This window comes from Somniosus microcephalus, chromosome 6 (genome assembly GCF_052327205.1).
Source record: "Somniosus microcephalus isolate GS21.2 chromosome 6, FLI_Smic_1.0, whole genome shotgun sequence".
Classification (NCBI taxonomy): Eukaryota; Metazoa; Chordata; class Chondrichthyes; order Squaliformes; family Somniosidae; genus Somniosus; species Somniosus microcephalus.
In genome coordinates this window covers 263,045,043-263,069,186 of record NC_140992.1, presented here as the reverse complement: position 1 = coordinate 263,069,186, position 24,144 = coordinate 263,045,043, and the positions used below count along the sequence as shown (strand labels likewise).

Sequence of the window (24,144 nt, the reverse complement as noted above, 5' to 3'; positions counted from 1 at the left end):
AAACAGAGAGTAGTGGTGAACGGTTGTTTTTCGGACTGGAGGAAGGTGTACAGTTGTGCTCCCCAGGGGTCGGTACTAGGACCACTGTTTTTCTTGAGTAATTTTAATGACTTGGACTTGGGTCTATAGGACACAATTTCAAAATTTGCAGATGGCACAAAACTTGGAAGTATAATGAAGAGTGAGGAGGATAGTGATAGACTTCAAGAAGACATAGATAGGCTAGTGAAATGGGCAGACAGGTGGCAGATAAAATTTAACGGACACGTGGCAGATAAAATTTAATGCAGAAAAGTGCAGTGATACATTTTGGGAGGAAGAACGAGGAGAGGCAATATAAACTAAAGGATACAATTCTAAAGGGGGTGCATGAACAGAGAGACCTGGGGGTATATGAGCACAAATCGTTGAAAGTGGCAGGGCAGGTTGAGAAAGCAGTTAAAAAAGCATACAGGATCCTAGGCTTCATAGAGGCATACAGTACAAAAGCAAGGAAGTTATGATGAACCTTTATAAAACACTGGTTCAGCCTCAACTGGAGTATTGTGTCCAATTCTGGGCACCACACTTTAGGAAGGATGTGAAGGCCTTAGCGAGGGTGCAGAAAAGATTTACGAGAATGGTTCCAGGGATGAGGGACTTCAGTTACATGGATAGACTGGAGAAGTTGGGTTTGTTCTCCTTGGAGCAGAGAAGGTTGAGAGGAGATTTGATAGAGGTGTTCAAAATCACGATAAGTCTAGACTGAGTAGATAGAAAGAAACTGTTCCCTTTGGCAGAAGGGTCGAGAACCAGAGGACACAGGTTTAATGTGATTGGCAAAAGAACCAAAGGCGACATGAGGAAAAACTTTTTTACGCAGCGAGTGGTTAGGATCTGGAATGCACTGCCTGAAAGCGTGGTGGAGGCAGACTCAATCGTGGCTTTGGATAAGTACCTGAAGGAAAAAAAATTGCAGGGCTACGGGGAAAGGGCAGGGGAGTGGGACTAGCTGAAGTGCTCTTGCAGAGAGCCGGCACGGACTCGACAGGCCGAATGGCCTCCTTCTGTGCTGCAACCATTCTATGATTCTATAATACTCATTTGTGAATTAGTAGGCAGCTGCCCACCACTTTGCACCCCTTCAGCCCACAATTGCCCCACTAACTGGGCATCTCCTACGGCCACTAGTTCTTCCACAAGGGTATCAACTGCACATTATTAAGCTCCAGTTTCCTTCACTGAAATGCTTGAGCCTTTAGAAAATGATTACTGTCGTAGCAATTCAGAAAGCAGAGCCTGGAGTCATACCAACCACTGCACGCTTGAACCTTTAACTTTAGAAGCCCACTGTGAATATTCAATTTAATAAGTCTTTTTCCCCCTCTATCCTTTCCTTAATAGGTCACAATAAATCCTGCAAAACATAATTATTTCTTTCAAAATGTAGCTCCCATTTCATCTAGCCCTCTGACAGATATATAGACTTTTTAAAAATTACAAGCCAAGATCATATGTCACTTTATTGTACAAAGTATTAAGAAAATTATTTTTATACTACACGTGTGAATAGAAGATCAGTGGTTTATTTCCCTGTCAGGACCACTTTCAGACAAATGATTGTGCCATGTGTACCGTCCTTTAGGTATTACCCACAGAGCTGCTGTTTAATATATATAATTTTATTACATTGTTTTAATGGGCCACAGTAACGCAATAACTTGTTGCACCGCATTTTTGCTTAAAAAATAATTCTTTAGAGGAATATCAAATAATATAACTAATTATTTTAACTTCCCGTGTCCAGTGACTATAAAGAAATATATCACATTAGACCGCACAAAAATAACCTGGTTTAAAACAGTGAATTATGCAACTGAAATGTACAGTTGTTCTTAACAATCCAACATTTTGTAGATTGTTGTTGTGTAACTGAATTGAAAAATTAAACAGAATCCCTGCATCTGTGCCCCGCCCAGCATAAACTACAAACAACCAGTTCTAAACTATGTTTTCAGAGTCATACACAAGGTATGTTATAGTGAGGGATTTGCTACTTGGGGGGTCTGGGGGGGGGGGGGGGGGGGGGGGAGTGGGGAGTGAAGATGATGGGGTAGAGTTTCCGCTTTGGGCGCAATCGGCAATCTGGGCACAAATATTGTTCGAAATTGCGTTGGTTTTCCGAAGTAAAGTGGTGTATTTGGACTTTCAGAAGGCTTTCGATAAGGTCCCGCATAAGAGATTGGCGTGCAAAGTTAAGGCACATGGGATTGGGGGTAAGGTACTGACTTGGATAGAAAACTGGTTGGCAGACAGGAAGCAAAGAGTTGGAATAAACAGGTCTTTTTCCAAGTGGCAGGCAGTGACTAGTGGGGTACCGCAGGGATCGGTGCTAGGACCCCAGTTATTCACAATATATATTAATGATCTAGACGAGGGAACTAGATGTAATATCTCCAAGTTTGCAGACAACACAAAGCTGGGTGGGCGTGTGCGCTGTGAGTTTGCAGAGAAACTCCAGTATAATTTGGACAGGTTGAGTGATTGGGCAGATGCAGTATAATGTGGATAAATGCGGGGTTATCCACTTTGGTGGCAAAAACAGGAAGGCAGATTATTATCTGAACGGCAATAGATTGGGAAAAGGGGAAGTGCAACAAGACCTGGGTGTCCTTGTGCACCAGTCGCTGAAGGTAAGCATGCAGGTGCAGCAGGCGGTTAAGAAGGCAAATGGTATGTTGGCCTTCGTAGCGAGAGGATTCAAGTACAGGAGCAAGGATGTCTTGCTGCAGTTGTACAGGGTCTTGGTGAGACCACACCTTGAGTATTGTGTGCAGTTTTGGTCACCTTATCTGAGGAAGGATGCTCTTGCCATGGAGGGAGTGCAGCGAAGATTCACCAGACTGATACCTGGGATGGCAGGAATGACGTATGAAGACAGATTGAGTCGATTAGGCTTATATTCACTAGAGCTTAGAAGAAATGAGAGGGGATCTCATTGAAATTTATAAAATTCTAACAGGACTAGACAGACTAGATGCAGGAAGGATGTTCTCGATGGCAGGGGAGTCCAGAACCAGGGGTCAGAGTCTAAGGATAAGGGGTAAGCCATTTAGGACTGAGATGAGGAGGAATTTCTTCACCCAGAGAGTAGTGAACCTGTGGAATTCTCTACCACAGAAGACAGTTGAGGCCAATTCATTAAATATATTCAAGAAGGAGTTAGATATATTTCTTAAGGCTAACGGGATCAAGGGATATAGGGAGAAAGCAGGGACAGGGTACTGAATTTGGATGATCAGCCATGATCTCATGAAATGGCGGAACAGGCTCGAGGGGCCGAATGGCCTTCTCCTGCTCCTATCTTCTATGTTTCTATGAAGTAATGGTTCAAGTTTCCTCATTGGCATAATCACAAACTTAAAATCTTCCATGAACCAACGCAATCGGGCAGCGTAATAGAACGTAATTGGATTTTTTTTCTTGCTTAAACAATATTCATTGATGTATTTAAGAGCGGTAACCTGGTGCAGATTTATTACTGCCGCTGAAAATGAGTTTATCACAAAAAATAAGCATTTTTAATCGGAGTGTCTAGTCCACCAGCTGTGAGTAACCTAATTTTAAATGACTTTAAAACAACTAGTTTCATTAGGTGCAGAGGCAGGGAAAGGGGGGGGGGGAAAGAGGGGAGGAAGGTACTGAAGGAACAGTCTGTGCTAGGGTAGGAGACAGGAGAGATAAAATGTTGCAAATGGGGATGGCAGAATCATCAACAGCCACCTGAAAAATGGGGGCAGGGGTTATAGTCTGAAATTGTTGAACTCAATGTTGAGTCCAGAAGGCTGTAAAGTGCCTAATCGAAAGATGAAGTGCTGTTCCTCGAGCTTATGTTGAGCTTCATTGGAACAGTGTGAGAGGCCGAGGACAGAGAGGTCAGAGTGGGAGTGGAGCGGAGAATTAAAGTGACAGGCGACCGGAAGCTCGGGGTTTTTAACTCTGTTTCTCTCTCCACGGATGCTGCCTGGCCTGCTGAGTGCTTCCAGCATTTTCTGTTGTTATTTCAGATTTCCAGCATCCGCAGTATTTTGCTATTGAACTACAGGAAACTCTCGTTTAAACGGCACCTAAATATCCGGAATTCTCTATTAACCGGCAAAATTCTCACTCCGAAAACAACACCTCAATAACCGGCAATGTTGCCGAGTCCGAGTCCGAGTCTCCCGCGGTGGCCGAGTTAGTCAGTGGGGGTAGTTCTCCAAACTGCCACTACTCGGCTTCTTGGCGCTGTCGGAAGACCTCAATAACAGGAGTCTGACTCTTCCGCGCTGCCGGTAGTCTCTTCCGATCCGCCATTTTACAGGGGTACTGTGTGTCTCCCACGCTGCTGGTAGTCATTGAATTGCATTACCCTCAACTGGCAGTACTGTACTTAATCAAGCATCTTCCACCATTCATTTAACACAACATTCTGTAGGTGAGCACCCAATTATTGTATACTGCACATTTCTTGATTTTTTTTATTTTTCTTTGTTAAAAATAGCCTCTGTAGATAACCCTCTCCGTCATCCGGAATTTTTGATCAACCGGCACCATGCCGGTCCCGGATACCAAAGAGTTTCCTGTAGTTTCATTGATGTATACTTGTCAGCTTCCAAATAAATTAAATATTTTTTAACATTTAAAAACTTTAAAAATGTGCCTACTTGTGCCTTTGCGTCTTTAAAAAAAATGCTTAATTTGAAGAGCCTCCTCGAACAGTCGCAAACGGGGCAAGCCAGCATTAAAGATCGCGGGAACTCGATTTACACTCAATGTAACTTGCGCTTAAAATTCCTTGATCTTTTACACTGGTTTGGCCGAATTCAGGTGAACTAGCAGAAACTCTAGGCCAAAATGTTTATTTAGATTTTCTGTTAGTGAACCAGCTGTAAACAAACAAGCATTATTTCAGGAGCTGTGGTTTACCAGAGTGCATTACATGAGAGACTGGTGTAGCTTGAGGTGGAGTTGTATTACAGTTAAATCCTGATAAACTAACCAGCTAAGAACTGTTCTGCTTGGGTCAGAAATTATAAGACAAACTGCAGATTAAAAATAAGCGATTTTTAATTCTTTCAGTGGCAGCCCATTTAAATCATCTGTTCAGGAACACAATCTGAAGATAAAAAGAATATGTAACCAAGTATATTTTATGCAGAAGTACTTAAAAGTGCTAATGTATCCTATCCGTTGGCATGAGATGGATTATATTTGCTGTGCTGATGATTAAAAACTATGCCATTTTGAAGAATTATAAGCTTCAGAAATTGGACATGATGGGAGTGAACGGAAAGTTTTTTTATGCATTTGATTTTTTTTCCTGGTTGAAATCTGAGATACTGGCTCCGTAGTAGCACGCTCACCTCTGAGTCAAAAGGTTGTGGGTTCAAGCACCTGGGGGGGAAAAATTCGGTTGCTTTGCGCCTCCTGTTAGGGCGCTAACGGGACACAAAGCAACTAGCGCCTGGGCTCGGCGATATTTGCACCGCTCGCGAAATTGACCAGACATTTTGCGGCGGCGCTAAACACTACCGCCACAATCTCCTGCACCCGCAGATCGTGATGTCAGTCGAGTGTGCAATGCCCCGGACCGGATATTGAGTGGCGCGCCCTGCCTTTCCGCCTGCCACTAGCAACAACAGGTAGAGGGGAGCGTTTTGCAGTCGGGAAGGGACTGGGGGAGCGCGATTTAAAGGCAGCCGCTTCCTGCCTTTTTTTTGTTGGCGACATTTTTGCACCACGCATTCTGAGAGAGAGACACTTCTGGAGAGATTCAACGCTGTGTGAAGGAGTTTTGGGTACTGAGCAGCACTTTGCAGGTTCATTTTGATTTGTCCTTCCTTGCATCGATTTAGAAGAAACTATGGGGGCTGCACTCTCAGCTCTTTCCCTGGGCCTCCCCATTGTTCTTTCCAGCAGAATTGATGTACAGGTCTCTCCAGGCCGAGATTCAAGGCTGCAATGAGCAGGGTGTGGATGGAGATCAAGATTGACCCTCCCCTTTAAGACCTGGCCGGCGCCAGTGTGTCTGTGTTCCATTGTTAACTGACATCACATGAGCTTCGCCAGCGCTCTGAGCTAGCACTTCGGTCCTCTGCGTTAGCGCCTTAAGAGAGGTGTGCAGCGCCTGATTTAGCGTGCCAATCACCTCCAGGGGCGATAGAAGCCAAGTTTGCAGTCGGAGGCGATAATTAGCGCCAGGCGCTAAACTTTGCGCCCAGCTGATAATTGCGCCCCAAACGGGGCGATACCGAATTTCTCCCCCTTGTTCTCCTGCCTCTGCCAGTGCCATTTTGTAATGAGCACAAGATTGGTCCAAAATTACTTACCTGCTTGTCTTATCTGAAGTAATCTGACCATAAGCGGAAGCCAAGCGCAGGCTGCGCAAGGAGCGCACGTCAACCCAAGCACCCCACCCACGCGCCCCTTCAACCACCGTCTGCCCCACCTATGACAGAGACTGTTGGTCCCGCATTGAACTTATCAGTCACCTGAGAACTCATTGTTAATGTGGAAGCAAGTCATCCTCGGTTCCGAGGGACTGCCGAAGAGAGAGAGAGAGAGAGAATCTGACCACAAACATAGAAACAAAGAAGATAGGAGCAGGAGTAGGCCATTCGGCTCCTTGAGCCTGCTCCGCCATTCAATGAGATCATGGCTGATCATCCAAATTCAGTACCCTGTCCCTGCCTTCTCCCCATATCCCTTGATCCCTTCAGCCTTAAGAAATATATCTAACTCCTTCTTGAATATATTTCATGAATTGGCCTCCACTGCCTTCTGTGGTAGAGAATTCCACAGGTTCACCACTCTCTGGGTGAAGAAATTCCTCTTCATTTCTGTCCTAAATGGCTTACCCCTTATCCTTAGACTGTGACCCCTGGTTCTGGACTACCCCGCCATCGGGAGCATCCTTCCTGCATCTAGTCTGTCTAGTCCTAGCAACCGTAACCAAATATCTCAAGCTTCAATATCTTGAAACAGCAGAATTTGGTTCAGTAGTTTTTTGCACAATTGGCAAATTAGCCTATTGTGTGCGCTGCAGCAAGTTATCCCTATAGCACGACTTACTATTGTGATGCCCCAATTACAACAGGACAGTTGAAGGTACGACTATAACATACGGACAATGACGGACAGGAAAAGACGCCCTGATCCATCAAGCCAGTCCCGCATAATTGAGATATCTTGTGTATCACAATACATACACTTTCCACCCCACCCAAAACCATGTGATCTCCTGGGAGAGGCTAAAAACTAGATAAAACCCAGGCCAATTAGGCGAGAAAACAAAATCTGGGAAATTCCTCTCTGACTCACCTTGGCGATTGAACCTAGCCCAGGAGATCAGTCTGGCCCTGAATTCCCTGCAGTAACTACCTGTTGTACGAGGTGCTCTTCGCCTCAGCCAGAAACAGGTCCAGCTCTCGCTTGAAGAAATTGAGCGATTCGGCATCCACCACGTCAGCCAGCACCCTGTTCCATAGGTCCACTATTCTCTGAGAAAAGAACCAACTCCTGACAGCTCACCTAGATCTTAGCTTATACAGCTTAAAATTGTGACCCATAATCTACTTAATTAGAACAAGCTGTCAACTCGAACACAATCTATTCCCTTCATCATCTTATGAACCTTGATCAGATCAACCCCAAGTCTGCGCTTCTTTGAAGTGTAGAGGCCCAGCTCTTTTAGCCTATCTTGATAACTAAGATGCTTCAAACTGAGAATTAGTCGAGTGGCCCTCCTCAGCACCCTTTCCAAAGCCTCACTATCACCCGCCATTTGAGGATACCAAAACTGGACACAGTATTCTAACTGAGGGCTGACCAGTCAGACAAAATAGTATGCTTTGTCTTTTAGGCAATTGTCCTATCAATGCACCCTAATAACCTTATTCGCTCTAGCTACTGTTTCACGGCATTGCTCATGAACCTTTAGAGCTCTATGAACTAGAACATAGAGTCATAGTCATAGAGTTATACAGCACAGAAAGAGGCCCTTCGGCCCATCGCGTCCGCGCCGGCCATTAAGCCTCATCTAATCTAATCCCATTTTCCAGCATTTGGTCCGTAGCCTTGTATGCTATGGCATTTCAAGTGCTCACCCAAATGCTTCTTGAATGTTGTGAGGGTTCCTGCCTCTACCACCCTTTCAGGCAGTGAGTTCCAGGTTCCAACCGCCCTCTGGGTGAAAAAGTTTTTCCTCAAATCCCCTCTAAACCTCCTTCCCCTTACCTTGAATCTATGCCCCCTTGTTATTCACTCCTCTACTAAGGGGAAAAGTTCCTTTCTATCCACCCTATCTATGCCCCTCATAATTTTGTATACCTCAATCAGGTCCCCCCTCAGCCTTCTCTGCTCCAAGGAAAACAACCCCAGTCTGTCCAGTCTTTCTTCATAGCTGAAGCGCTCCAGCCCAGGTAACATCCTGGTAAATCTCCTCTGCACCCTCTCCAAAGCAATCACATCCTTCCTGTAGTGTGGCGACCAGAACTGCACACAGTACTCCAGCTGTGGCCTTACCAGCGTTTTGTACAGCTCCATCATAACCGCCCTGCTCTTATATTCTATGCCTCGGCTAATGAAGGCAAGTATCCCATATGCCTTTTTAGCCACCTTATCCACCTGTTCTGCTGCCTTCAGGGATCTATGTACATGCACACCAAGGTCCCTCTGATCCTCTGTCTTTCCTAGGGTCTTACCATTCATTGTGTATTCCCTTGCCTTGTTAGTCCATCCAAAATGCATCACCTCACACTTTTCAGGGTTAAATTCCATTTGCCGCTGTTCCGCCCATCTGACCAACCCATCTATATCGTCCTGTAGCCTGAGGCTTCCCGCCTCGCTATTTACCACCCCACCAATTTTCGTGTCATCTGCGAACTTACTGATCATACCTTTTACATTCACATCCAAATCATTAATGTAGACCACAAACAGCAAGGGGCCCAGCACCGATCCCTGCGGTACCCCACTGGACACAGGCTTCCAGTCACAAAAGCAACCTTCCACCATCACCCTCTGCCTTCTGCCACTAAGCCAGTTTTGGATCCAATGTGCCAAGGCACCCTGGATCCCATGGGCTCTTACATTCCTGACCAGTCTCCTATGCGGGACTTTATCAAAAGCCTTACTGAAATCCATGTAAACCACATCCACTGCACTACCCTCATCCACACACCTAGTCACCCCCTCGAAAAATTCAATCAAATTGGTCAGACATGATCTTCCCTTGACAAAGCCATGCTGGCTATCCCTAATTAATCCCTGCCTCTCCAAGTGGAGACCAATTCTATCCCTCAGAATTTTTTCCAATAATTTCCCTACCACTGATGTTAGGCTCACTGGCCTGTAATTCCCTGGTTTATCCCTACTACCCTTCTTGAATAATGGTACTACGTTAGCTGTTCTCCAGTCCTCTGGCACATCCCCTGTGGCCAGAGAGGTTCTGAAAATTTGTGTCAGAGCCCCTGCAATCTCCTCCTTTGCCTCATACAGTAGCCTGGGATATATCTCATCCGGGCCTGGGGATTTATCCACTTTTAAGCCTGCTAAAACTGCTAGTACCTCCTCCCTCTCGATGCTAATATGTTCAAGTATATCACAGTCCCCCTGCCCGATTTCTATGTCCACAAGAAACACCCAAGAAAGATTGGAAATTCATTATAAGGCAAATACTCTGTGTGAACATTCATGCAGTATTCATTCACAATGCATTAGAGATTGCACCATCACTCGGATATCTTGGCTTAGATCAGCTATGGAATTACATGGAGTCAATTCATAAAAAAAATTGCACATAAAAGTTTTAGCTGATTGAGGCTGCATAATTAGATGTATGGTCATTAATACATCCCCAGCTTCTGTGTGCTGATGACCATGAGTAAAACACAGAATTACACCAGAGGTTTGCCTCTCTTATAGCATTGCGGCAATATGCACTTGGGTAATAAGACTGAATAGAGCTCTTAGTTTCTTCAGGATGTACAAAGCCTCTGTATTAAAATTAATAAGCATGTTGTTCCATTTTCTTCCTCAAAGTATGTCAGAAAATTATTATATAGGAGAAAAGAGAGCTTGGAATGGAGAACAGCAGTTGACGTCCACACATCACACCTACAATATCGATGCTTCATTGCATTCTAACATAGTTACATCCTTCTCCTCCCCTCAATATGTATATCCTGGGGACACTTACAGCAACACTTTTAAACAATTTGCCGTGGCATTGCAGCAGACTCCTTCTCCATTATTTATTCTTATTTTTATCCCAGTTTAAGATTACTCTATGATCTTAGCACAGTGCTTAGATTTTAATCTCAGGCACATAAATGTATACACTGTAAAAAAAAAACACAAAATTTTGACAACCAGGCTTAGTTATCAATTGTGCTAATTTGCAAAGGGGTTGTCAAATGAGAGTGCTTTATTCTCCATGCATTTTAAATTTTCCTATAATCCCCGAAACAAGTTCTTTTGTCTCAAGTTCCTTTTGCATAACCAAAGGATATAAACCAGACACACTACTTCTGAATGTTGATTTAACTAAACATAAACTGTGCATGTTTGGCAGCGTAACTCGTGATCACTGACTGACCTTGGCCCATTATTTCATGTTTTATTTTACATTAAATCATCCATCCGTCCCCATCCCACGGAGTGTGCATACAAACATTTATTAAATCAGGAGCAATGAGATACAGCTTCCACTGGATCGAGTTTTAGAGTCACACATTGGGTTATTTCTATGCCCACTCCTGCTGCCTTTCAATAATAATGGCCTGTCATTTCCGATAGGAGGCTTCCTGCGTGCGGAGGCCTCCGATCGGGAAAAAATCTACGCCCTTACCTGAGGGCTCCCGAGGTCCGGTCATTTCCGCTCCTGGGCCTCTCCACGACGAAATACGCAGGGCCCACGTGTCCCAGGGGGGCATACGGTTCGCAAGCGTCCCTGGGATCACATGGGCCAGGCGAGCCAATGGGAGAAGGGAATCCCCCTTCATACTTTTGACAGACCCGTCAAAAGTATGAATGGGGATCACTGAAAAAACATATCAAAACATTAACTAAACTTTTAAAAAACCATCATGTTTTTAAAATGAGTTAAAATTACATTCAATTAAATATTTTAAACAAAAATTAAATTTTTTGAAAAAAATAATTGAAGCTTTTTACGGGGCTAAAAGTAAAATTACCTTTTTTTAGAAGTATTTTTAAATTATAAATGAGTGAAAAACATTTTTTTTAACTTTTTAAAACACTTATGCTGGTAAAAGCAAGCTTTACCAGGCGTAAAATTTCTAAGTGTTTTCTGTGGGCGGTGGTTCTGCAGAAAGCAAAACTCTCCACCCGCAGAGGCCCTTCTCCAGGGTAGGTGCATACGGGGGAAGGCAGCAGCCGTCAACTTCCTGGCACCATGGGTGGTTCTGCTGCACAGGACGGAGGAAAAAGAGCGGGAGAGCTATAGTGATAGGGGATTCTATTATAAAGAGAATAGGCCGCAAACTCCAGGGTGGTGTGTTGCCTCCCTGTTGCAAGGGTCAAGGATGTCTCAGAGCGGCTGCAGGGCATTCTGGAAGGGGAGGGTGAACAGCCAGTTGTTGTGGTGCATATAGGTACCAACGATATAGGTAAAAAAACAGGATGAGTCCTAAAAGCTGAATATAGGGAGTTCGGAGGTAAATTAAAAAATAGGACCTCAAAGGTAGCAATCTCAGGATTGCTACCAGTGCCACGTGCTAGTCAGAGTAGAAATAGAAGGATATTTCAGATGAATACGTGGCTAGAGGAATGGTGCAAGGGGGAGGGATTCAAATTTCTGGGACATTGGAACTGGTTCTGGGGGAGGTGGGACCAGTACAAACTGGACGGTTTGCACCTGGGCAGGACCGGGTCCGATGTCCTAGGGGGAATGTTTGCTAGTGCTGTTGGGGAGGGCTTAAACTAAAATGGCAGGGTGTTGGGAATCTGTGCAGGGAGACAGAGGAAAGGGAAGCAAGGATAGAAGCAAAAGACAGGAAGGAGAAAAGCAAAAGTGGCAGTCAGAGAAATCAAGGGTGTATATCAAACAGGGACACAGTAAACAATAATTCTAAAAGGTATAATAGTGTTAAAAAAAAAGCCTGAAGGCTGTGTCTTAATGCGAGGAGCATTCATAATAAGGTGGATGAATTAGCTGCGCAAATAGATGTAAACGGATATGATATAATTGGGATTACGGAGACATGGCTCCAGGGTGACCAAGGCAGGGAATTCAACATCCAGAGGTATTCAATATTCAGGAAAGACAGGCTAAAAGGAAAAGGAGGTGGGGTAGCATTGCTGGTTAAAGAGGAGATTAACACAATAGTAGGGAAGGATATTAGCTCTGATGATGTGGAATCTGTATGGGTAGAGCTCAGAAATACCAAGGGGCAGAAACCATTAGTGGGCGTTGTATACAGACCCCCAAACAGTAATGCTGAGGTTGAGGATGGCATTAAACGGGAAATTAGAGACGCGTGCAACAAGGGCACAGCAGTTATCATGGGTGACTTTAATCTACATATAGATTGGGCTAACCAAATTAGTAACAATACTGTGGAGGAGGAATTCCTAGAGTGTATACGGGATGGTTTCCTGGACCAATATGTCGAGGAACCAACGAGACATCAGGCCATCTTACACTGGGTATTATGCAATGAGAAAGGATTAATTAACAATCTTGTTGTGCGAGGCCCCTTGGGGAGGAGCGATCATAATATGATAGAATTCTTCATTAAGATGGAGAGTGAAGTAGTTGACTCAGAGACTAGGGTCCTGAATTTAAATAAAGGAAACTACGATGGTATGAGGCGCGGGTTGGATAGGATGGATTGGGGAATGTTACTTAAAGGGTTGACGGTGGATAGGCAATGGCAAACATTTAAGGATCGCATGGATGAACTACAGAATTTGTTCATCCCTGTTTGGCATAAAAATAAAACAAAAAAGGTGACTCAACTGTGGCTAACAAGGGAAATTAGGGACAGCATAAGATCCAAGGAGAGGACATATAAATTGGCCAGAAAAAGCAGCAAACCCGAGGATTGGGAGCAGTTTAGGATTCAGCAAAGGAGGACAAAGGGATTAATTAAGAGGGGGAAAATAGAGTATGAGAGTAAGCTTGCAGGGAACATAAAAACTGACTATAAAAGCTTCTATAGATATGTGAAGAGAAAAAGATTGGTGAAGTCAAGCGTAGATCCCTTGCAGTCAGAATCAGGGGAATTTATAATGGGGAACAAAGAAATGGCAGGCCAATTAAATACATACTTCGGTTCTGTCTTCACAAAGGAGGACACAAATAACCTCCCAGAGATGTCGGGGAACATAGGGTCTAATGAAAGGGCGGAAGTGAAAGAAATCAGTATTTGTAGGGAAATGGTATTAGGGAAATTGATGGGATTGAAGGCCGATAAATCCCCAGGGCCTGATAATCTACATCCTAGGGTACTTAAGGAAGTGGCCCTAGAAATAGTAGATGCATTGCTGGTCATCTTCCAAAATTCTAGAGACTCTGGAACAGTTCCCATGGATTGGAGGGTAGCTAATGTAAGCCCACTATTTAAAAAAGGTGGTAGAGAGAAAAAGGGAATTATAGACTGGTAAGCCTGACATCGGTAGTGGGGAAAATGCTCGAGTCCATTATAAAAGATGTAATAGCAGAGCACTTGGAAAACAGCGACAGGATCGGACAAAGTCAACATGGATTTTCAAAAGGTAAATCATGCTTGACTAATCTACTGGAATTTTTTGAGGATGTGACTGGTAGAATAGATAAGGGAGAACCAATGGATGTGGTGTATTTGGACTTTCAGAAGGCTTTCGATAAGGTCCCGCATAAGAGATTGGCGTGCAAAGTTAAAGCACATGGGATTGGGGGTAAGGTACTGACTTGGATAGAGAACTGGTTGGCAGAAAGGAAGCAAAGAGTTGGAATAAACGGGTCTTTTTCCGAGTGGCAGGCAGTGACTAGTGGGGTACCGCAGAGATCGGTGCTAGGACCCCACCTTTTCACAATATATATTAATGATCTAGACAAGGGAACTGGATGTAATATCTCCAAGTTTGCAGACGACACAAAGCTGGGTGGGCGTGTGTGCTGTGAGGAGGATGCAGAGAAACTCCAGTATGATTTGGACAGGTTGGGTGATTGGGCAGATGCATGGCAGATGCAGTATAATGTGGATAAATGCGAGGTTATCCACTTTGGTGGCAAAAACAGGAAGGCATACTATTATCTGAATGGCAATAGATTGGGAAAAGGGGAAGTGCAACGAGACCTGGGTGTCCTTGTGCACCAGTCGCTGAAGGTAAGCATGCAGGTGCAGCAGGCGGTTAAGAAGGCAAATGGTATGTTGGGCTTCATACCGAGAAGATTCGAGTACAGGAGCAAGGATGTTTTGTTGCAGTTGTACAGGGCCTTGGTGAGACCACACCTTGAGTACTGTGTGCAGTTTTGGTCGCCTTATCTGAGAAAGGATGTTCTTACCATGGAGGGAGTGCAGTGAAGATTCACCAGACTGATACCTGGGATGGCAGGAATAACGTATGAAGAGAGATTGGGTCGATTGGGTTTGTATTCGCTAGAGTTTAGAAGAATGAGAGGGGATCTCATTGAAACTTATAAAATTCTAACAGGACTAGGCAGACTAGATGTAGGAAGGATGTTCCCGATGGCGGGGGAGTCCAGAACCAGGGGTCACAGTCTAAGGATAAGGGGTAAGCCATTTAGGACTGAGATGAGGAGGAATTTCTTCACCCAGAGAGTGGTGAACCTGTGGAATTCTCTACCACAGAAGGCAGTAGAGGCCAATTCATTAAATATATTCAAGAAGGAGTTAGATATATTTCTTAAGGCTAAAGGGATCAAGGGATATGGGGAGAAAGCAGGGACAGGGTACTGAATTTGGATGATCAGCCATGATCTCATTAAATGGCGGAACAGGCTCGAGGGACCAAATGGCCTACTCCTGCTCCTATCTTCTATGTTTCTATGTAACTGTTCTAGCCGACTGCTTTACCAATGCTCACAAAAAGTGTCTCATCAAGTGCACTAAGCCATTTATAAGTAAATTTTGTGGGGGGCGAGGTGGGGGGTGGGGGGGAGAGAGCGGGAGGTGGGGTAGCAGGTCAATCGACAAAATATAACGAAGACCTAAAGTTTTACAACATAATGCTATTTTTCATGTCTACTTACAGGTTTCTAGCCTTGTAGGTTTCTGCAAACTGCTGGACACTTCTGAGGGAAGACAAATCCAGGGTCATAGCTTCTACCTTGGCTTTATGCTGAAATAAAACACAAAATGAACAATATAACAAATCAGACTCATCGATGGCCGGAGTTTGGCCAAACATTAAAAACCGCAGAGTGCATTATGGGTTGGCCTCAATCACGAAAGAATGGCATTTTTCAACAACAAAAAAAAAATTCTTGTAAAACAGAGTATAAGCGAAATGGCACAATATAAAAAAAACCACTTGTCTATACAGCTCGTGAAATAGAACACAGTCTACTCGGAGCTGCTTAGGTGGCAAGCTTGATGAAGCAGTTTTGGCAGTTGTAAATTATAAGTTTTTGTGCGCTTGCTGACTCCATTTGTCAAGCACTTTTGGGCTCAGTAATGTGTTCGTTTCACACCACTCCGGTCTTACAGTAAGACTACCAGTTGAGTTATTTGGGTATAAGGCAATTTGCTGAAGTGATTCCAGCAATCTGAATCGTGAGCTGCTGTGTAAATACACATTTGGAGCACAACCCAGCAGAAGGAAGGAGTGCACTTAAGAAAGTTGACACAAAACAAAACAACTGCTCTTAAAAGCTTTTCTGAACTACAACGTGTAATGCATTCTTCCTTAAATGGATCATTATATTACGGATGTTCGTAAAAAGATGGCATTGAGTAGGTGAGAATGGTGTTAAGTTCCACAGTAAATGCAGTTTTATTCAACCTTAGAGCATCCTATCTTTATTCTTAAATACCCTGCATTTTCTGTTCAACCATAAAGCTTTTCTTTAAATAAAGCTCTTTTTAAAAAAAAAAGTCTTTTCATGGATGAAAACTGATTTACATTCTTGCTAAAAGCTTTGTCATGGTTTTTATCCCTTATCATAAATCTTAAATCCATTATTAATGATGTTGTGGAAATACAGATTACACAAAGGATAAAATCGCAGTAGCTGAAGTTTAAAAATTATCCTGGACATCCAACAGCAACAAGGCTGTTAATTGGGGCACTCCCAGTTTGAATTCTAGTTTCAGCTAAGTTGTCTGCAAAAGGGGAAGGAAAATGATCGAGATGGGGAGGGAAAAGGAGACAATCCACTGAAAAAATTCCAAAATAAGTACATTATTTTCCATCATAATTTGTTTTGTAAATTATTTCCTCCATGGAAGGAATTTTATTTTATCCCACACTTTTTGTCTGTAAACAAATTTTTCGATCCGTCAGATATCAGAATGACGTGACCAATGAATGGGCAAAATCCACCATTCATAAATCAAATCAAATCAACTTTTATTGTCATTGTTAGTGCACAAGTGCAGTACAACGAAATGTAGGCTTGCGGCTCCCGAGAGTGTACATTTAGATTAAGACATTTAAACATTCAACATACATTTGGCTTGTAATACATTAACATAAACATAACCATAATAAAGTGCATTGGCAGATGTGCAGGCTTTAGAGTTTATTTGTGGAGTTCAGTAGGATGACAGCCCTGGGAAAGAAGCTGTTCCTAAATCTGGTTGTACGGGTGCAAATGCATCTGTAGCGTCTCCCAGATGGCAGGAGGGTGAACAGACTGTGGCTGGGGTGGGTTGGGTCTTTGATGATGGACCGTGACCTCCGTAAACAGCGTTTCTGGTATATGTGCTCTATGGTCGGTAGCCGGGTGCCGGTAATGCGTTGGGCAGTTTTGACTACCCGCTGCAGGGCTTTCCGGTCATAGTAGCTACAGCTGCCATACCATATTGTGATACAATTTGTCAGGATGCTCTCTATTGTGCAGCGGTAAAAGTTAGAGAGGATCAGGGGTGACAGGTTACATCCCTTCAGCCTCCTTAGGAAATATAGGCGCTGCTGGGCCTTCTTCACCAGAGAGGAGGTATTGAGGGACCAGGAGAGGTCTTCCGTGGTGTGGACTCCGAGGAACTTAAAGCCACCCTTTCCACCACAGCCCCATTGATGTGGATGGGGGTGTGACTTCCGCCTTTCGACTTCCTGAAGTCCACAATGATTTCTTTGGTTTTCTTGATGTTAAGGGCCAGGTTGTTATCGGCGCACCACTTCACGAGATGCTGGACCTCCTCCCCGTAGGCTGACTCATCGTTGTTGGTGATCTGGCCTACTACCGTGGTATCATCCGCAAACTTGATGATGGTGTTGGAACCATGAACAGCCACACAGTCGTGGGTGAAGAGGGAGTAGAGGAGGGGGCTCAGCACACATCCTTGTGGGGCCCCCGTGTTCAGGGTCGGGGGGGGGGGGGGTGGAGGTGTGGTTACCTAATTTGACAGACTGGGGTCTGTTTGTTAGGAAGTCCAGGGTCCAGTTGCAGAGGGAAGTGTTCAGGCCAAGAGTTTGGAGTTTGGTGGCCAGCTTGTTGGGGACGATAGTGTTGAATGCTGAGCTGTAGTCTATGAACAGCATTCTGATGTAGGTCTCCTTACCATCTAGGTGCATTCATCAGCCCAAGCAGCATTCATCAGCCCAAGCAAGGAGAGCAATATTGTATATTTATTTAAATTAAATTATTTTGAGGCCAAGAAGCTCCTGATGGATAACAAAAGCTTCTTTTCATGTCACTTTTTACAAAGAGTGCCAGCTCAAAATAGGGCAATTCATAGTATAAAGTTCTCTTATGTTTCTGAAACACAATTAAGTTAAAAGCCTAAAAGCTAGGAAAACATTTAGAATATTTGTCTTGGGCAGCTACAGTATTAATGATAGTGTGATTGCCTGGGCCACCACTTTCGTTGTTTCATTAGGAAAAAATTCTGATTTCCCAACAAAGGAAGTTTTATATTTAGGGTGATGCACTGGCAAAGTGGTAAACTCCTAAATCAAAAATAATTTCCTCTTGAACATTAACTCTTTGAGATATACATCACTATTCTCTTCCAGTAAAATATTTTTTTGTCAAATTTGCAATTTTACCACATGCAATTAATTAATCTGCAGTCTAGAGTAACAATGTACTTTACACAGTCAACACGGCAATTTCTTGACAAAGAGTTTGACTCGAAACGTTGACTCTATTTCTCTCTCCACGGATGTTGCCTGGCCTGCTGAGATTTTCCAGCATTTTCTGTTGTTATTTTGGCAATTTCTACCTTGTGATCAGCTTAATATAGCACTAGAAAGCTGGGGGAAAAATGAAACATTCTTATCTATTTTTAGCTTGGTAGCAGTCCCGTTTAACTCAGTCACAGGGGGGAAAAAATTACATTTATATAGCGCCTTTAACGTAATTAAAAATGTTCCAATTCGGCACGAGGGTGCATTTCCGACTGTTCAGAAGAGCCGCCAAAAACCTTGGAAAAGCAGCATAAATGCGGTTTGTCGTTTTTCCAGGGTTTTCGCGGCTCTTCCGCCGAAGTTAAGGCAGACGGGTGGGAGAACCCATGCGGAAATTCACCTCCCGAGTTTAAAAAACGGCTGCAGCCAGAATCAGGTTTCCAGCCTAGCTCGACACAAATGCTGTGAGAATTTGTTGGCTTGAGTGGATGACATGCTTAATTGTGTGTATGACTGGCAGTTACTTTTGATTTTAGCTACAACTATTTGGAGAGTATTTATGAGCCAAAACCGATCAAATCTGGGACTCGGCTGAAACCTTTAGAGTTTGGTTCGGCCAAATTTAGTCCTTGCAGTTAGAAAGACTACAAGGATCAAACCTGATGATTATCTTTATATGAAAATAAACTAGTTAATGGCAACTAACACAGTTTCAGAAGGGCAAATTCTGTCTCACCAACCTCCATGGCTTTTTTGAGGAAGTGACATTTTAAGTACGTGTTGAAAAGCCTTACGATGTAGTGTACCTGGACTTCCAGAAAGCTTTTGGTGAAGTCTTGAACGAGAAGATGTTACACAAGCTTACGGCAGCAAGTATCCTAAGTAAATCTTGGGCGTGGTTAAGTACTAGTTAGGGCAGTGATGTCGGCTGAGTAATACACCACGAGGAGCATACCAGGGCTAATTTAGATAAATAGTTTTGGGTTTAGAAACACAATACAAATTGGCCGAATTCACAGAGGATATTAAAGTAGGATGCAACAAGAGTTGCAAGTGCACGAGATGATTCACACAGATTCACAGAAACCCCACAGTGCAGATAGAGGCCATTTCGGCCCATCGAGCCTGCACCGACACATATCTCACCCGATCCCCGTAATCCCTACACCAACACATATCCCACCCTATCCCCGTAACCCCACGTATTTAATCCCCCTAGCACTAAGGGTCAATTTTATCATAGCCAATCAACCTAACCCGCACATCTTTGGACTGTGGGAGGAAACCGGAGCACCCGGAGGAAACCCACGCAAACACGGGGAGAATGTGCAAACTCCACACAGACAGTCACCCGAGGCCGGATTCGAACCCGGGTCCCTGGCGCTGTGAGGCAACAGTGCTAACCACTATGCCACTGTGCTGAAATTCAATACAGATAAGTGGAAGTTGTTGCACATCGTAAGAAATAATAAAGCTCATATACTTACTCAAAAAAGAATAGAAATGAACAATACTGAGCACGATTTCAAGTTAAACCACAACTGCAGAGCAAGAGAACATAGGTGCAAACTTGCAAAAGGGCAGATTTCAGGAAACACTTCCTCACACAAAGAATGATTAATAACCGAGGTGGCCTTCTTGCTAGGGTTATGGGAGCACACCCGTCAGAATCTTTCAAAGGACAGTCTGATGCTGTGATGGTAGGTAATAGCTTTCTCGGGAAGGATGAGCTACAAGGGCTGAATGGACTCCAAGGATGATTTTGACTCAGTTGGTAGCATGCTCACCTCTGAGTCAGAGGCTGCGGGTTCAAATTGCACTTCAGGGGTCAGGACAGGGAGTGCTGCAATGTCAGCGGTGCTGTCATTCGGACGAGATGTTAATCGAGGCCCTGTGCTCCTGCTCCACCGGTCCGGTTGGACATAAAAGATGTAAACATAGAAGATAGGAGCAGGAGTAGGCCATTCGGCCCCTCGAGCCTGCTCCACCATTCAATGAGATCATGGCTGATCATCCAAACTCAGTACCCTGTCCCTGCTTTCTCCCCATATCCCTTGATCCCTTTAGCCTTAAGAAATATATCCAACTCCTTCTTGAATATATTTAATGAATTGGCCTCTACTGCCTTCTGTGGTAGAGAATTCCACAGGTTCACCACTCTCTGGGTGAAGAAATTCCTCCTCATCTCTGTCCTAAATGGCTTACCCCTTATCCTTAGACTGTGACCCCTGGTTCTGGACTCCCCGACCATCGGGAACATCCTTAAATGTAATCGCCAACAATCCTCCCTCAGCCATCACCACCAAAAAACACATTTGATATTTGCAGGACCTTGCTGTGTGCCAATTTTCTGCCACATTTGCCAAATAACAACAGTGACTGCACTTTAAGAGTAATACTTGGGGACATCCTGAAAAATCTAATAAAGCGCTATAAAAATGCAATTGTTTTCCATCTTACTTTGTGATCACATTTGCACAAGACAAAAAAAATTCAGCTCTCGATGAGTTAATTGTTCTGAAGCTCCATAAACCTAATCGATTTTCTAAACTACATAAATTATAGGTTTGATACAATGTAAAATCCATGTATGTTTAAAATATGCAATAGCAGGTTTAGTATTGGAGAGTTAAAAGGCCCATGTCACACTATGATCACTCCACGAGCTACCAGGTAAAAGCATTCTTCCAAATCTAATGCTAATTTATCAATTGCAAAATGGAAAATACAGTGACTGAAGGCAAACACTAGGAGGTTATTTCGTTGGCACTACAGGGTCAAATTGTTCCTTCTTGCTATTACAAGTCTATGTTTCTCAACTCCAAAAGTGCTTTTGTCACATTTTATTGTAAATTTAACAGAAGTGCATGCTTCAATGGAAGGAGCTTGTGGTCTCATGGAGCAGAACCGCCAGAGGTTAACAAACACACTTTAACAGAGCTAATCAAACATACCAGTACAAAAGCTGTATTCTCGCTCTTGTTTACTGTGCCCAATCCAACTGTACAATGATCTTTACATTGTACTCTAGGTAAAGACTAAACTTGAAACCATTCAGAACCACATGCAGCAAAAAACCACATGCAGTTGGGAACAATGCATGAAACCACCCAACCAGACGAAGGATCCACTCCTCTCTTAGCTCTAAGATGTTACATGACTTTATTAATAACCTTAAGATTTATGTACTGTTCAACTATGGGCAAGGCAGGTCAGACTAATCCACCACTGAGGCGTGCAAGAAATGTTGAGCTAACCCACTGAAAGAATATAAAGTTAGTTGTTAAACGCTACTATTCTGAGCACTTCACCAAAACATACACACTCCCCACCGCTTATAGCTGGTGTTGACACGATTAGCCCGCTAGAAGCGTTGCAGTGACTAAGACCTTCCTCGCTATCGGAGGACTGAGAGCAGTCAACAGGGCACAGAAACTCGTTCTTGCATCCAGGCACCACTCCACACCTGGTCTATTAAGCTTCTTGCCCTTCACGGAAGCTGAAATTCTCTCCAAAGTGAGGGCGCACTACCTTGTTTTGACCATGTCCCTCCGGAACTGATCACTCTGTTCATCTCCAACATCGTGGGAAAACGCCACCTCCTACATCACCGGCTGATGAATGAATTCTACCATCCTGATGACCACCCAATCTAACTTAATTAAACCTGCTGAGTCCCGGGAAAGAGAGAGATACAGAATTATCCACTGAGGGATTTAAATATAAATACAGTAGGATAACGAGGTGGGAAAAGCTTATTGAATTGCCCAAAACAGCCGTCCCACTTAATGTGTTATAAGCGTCGCCTTAGTAACAGACTTCAGTGGAAGTATCGAATGGTTAGCGCCATTTGCCCGATATAGGCAGCTGCCCATGGTAAGCGTGGACGGTGTAAGTGGTGAGGACTTTACATGTTTCCTACCCACGTCGTAGAAGTAGACAGAATACCAGTGTGCGGGAATTTGTTTGACACTCTGAAGTTCAGCACACAGATAAGTGGACAACAAATGGCTATATTCAAATACAAACCACTGACTAGAATTCACACAATACTTGCCAGATTAAATCATATGCAGCATTTTTTTTTTAAATTTGTGTTTTCATCTGCCTTAGTATTATTGTGACTTTAAAAAAAATCTCATCAGTTAGCCATACTGCCAGAAACTTGATCTTCCGACAAAGCTAGAAGTCATGGCCTAGTCTTGCTGCCTGGCAATGCAGTCATGTGCTATAACTGCACACAACATTAATCCTCTGCACACTAACAGATGCTGGCAGGATTTTAGGTCGAAATGTATTTATAAAATGACAAATTATGTTTTGTGTTGTATGTAGACAGCAATAGAGCCCACAAATAAGCTGATAAATGTCAACTACACTTTACCACAAACAGTTTATTTTTATTACGGTATAACCATAAATGTTCTTCAAGCTGGACTGAAGATTTATTTAGTGTAGGAAGAAGACAAGATTACATTTGACATAAAGCAATATGTGCCATATCACTGGTGTTCTGGGCAGCATGCCCTCCTGGGAACCAGTGATGCAGTGCTAGACTAACAAAGCTGCTGTCTGCTGCAATCCATGCTAAGCTACATTTTCTGAGATACCAAAATCATACATTAAATTAATACAGATCTGAATAACTCCAAAAGGCAGCAGTTTGTTTCACTAAATTATGTAAAACTTACTATAAACTGTAGCAATGATTATCCAAATACAGAGGGTAATCTTGTCGAGACCAATACCAAATGACCTGTCATTTATCACTAGGCAATCTTCGCTCATGTGTGAAAATTACTACACTATCTGACAGTACAAGACCAGTGCACAGTAAACAGTATTTAGCCCGGTTATCAATTTCATTTGTTACTACTGCCACAATAATTGTTTGTTGTCATATTAATGCATTATTCATGCTTGTAATCCCATTTACATTTTTAAGCTGAAAGAAATAGGAAATAATTCATTGTTTATACAAAAAGATATTTCACATCTCTTTTGGATTCATTCCAATTAAATAATCCGCTGTCGTGTAATGATTCTTTAACAAGCCAGTGCTGGTTAGGCAGGCAGTCTTGCTACAAAACTACACTCACGTTTGTTGTAAGGTTTTCTGTGAGCATTGCATATGGCAGCAAAATCCTAAAGATTACCATTTGGCACAATTGTGCACTCAATTCTATATCTAAAACAAAAGCAAAATACTGCGGATGACGGAAACCCGAAATAAAAACAGAAAATGCCGGAAACACTCAGGTGGTCAGGCAGCATCTGTGGAGCGAGAAACAGAGTTAACGTCTCAGGTCGATGACCTTTCGTCAAAACTGGAAAAGTCATCGACCTGAAACATAAACTGCGTTTCGCTCTCTCCACCGATGGTGAGTGTTTCCTATTTTATATCTACTCGCTACAAAATAGATAAAAAGTGAAGATACCAGTGTCAACAAAAATATAGAATAAGCCAGTTTAGAGCGTAGTTTCTCGGGATGTACACTCTCGGGAGCCGCAAGCCTACATTTCGTTGTACTGCACTTGTGCACTAACAATGACAATAAAAGTTGATTTGATTTGATTTGATTTGAATATAGATAAAAAGATGGTGGTCAACATGTATAGTGGCTTTTTTTTTTAAATTTCCAATATAAAAGTTCAGTTCAGCATGGTGTCAAAATGATTTTCCATTAAACCATGTTGCTGGTTGAATAATGAGGAGTGTCACACAGCACCACAGAACCATACCACACAGCAAGCTATCAAGTTTAACTATTACGTTGGGAAGGCGTCGAGTAGAATACTGGTGCTTCCTTACAGGGAACATGGGAAAATTAGGCAATGAGCCACTTTCTCAAAGCTGCACCC

General features: G+C 43.3%; 1 protein-coding gene across 2 annotated transcripts in view; it reads right to left on the bottom strand.

Annotated features, from left to right (window-relative positions):
- The window catches only part of wwox (WW domain containing oxidoreductase), a 1,068,632-nt gene that overhangs the window by 724,931 nt on the left and 319,557 nt on the right, over positions 1-24,144 (bottom strand). For both annotated transcript variants that reach the window (XM_085991830.1, XM_085991829.1), the window contains exon 6: positions 15,242-15,330. In XM_085991830.1, the coding sequence (XP_085847956.1) occupies positions 15,242-15,330 (89 nt within the window). The remainder of the gene's footprint in view (positions 1-15,241; positions 15,331-24,144) is intronic.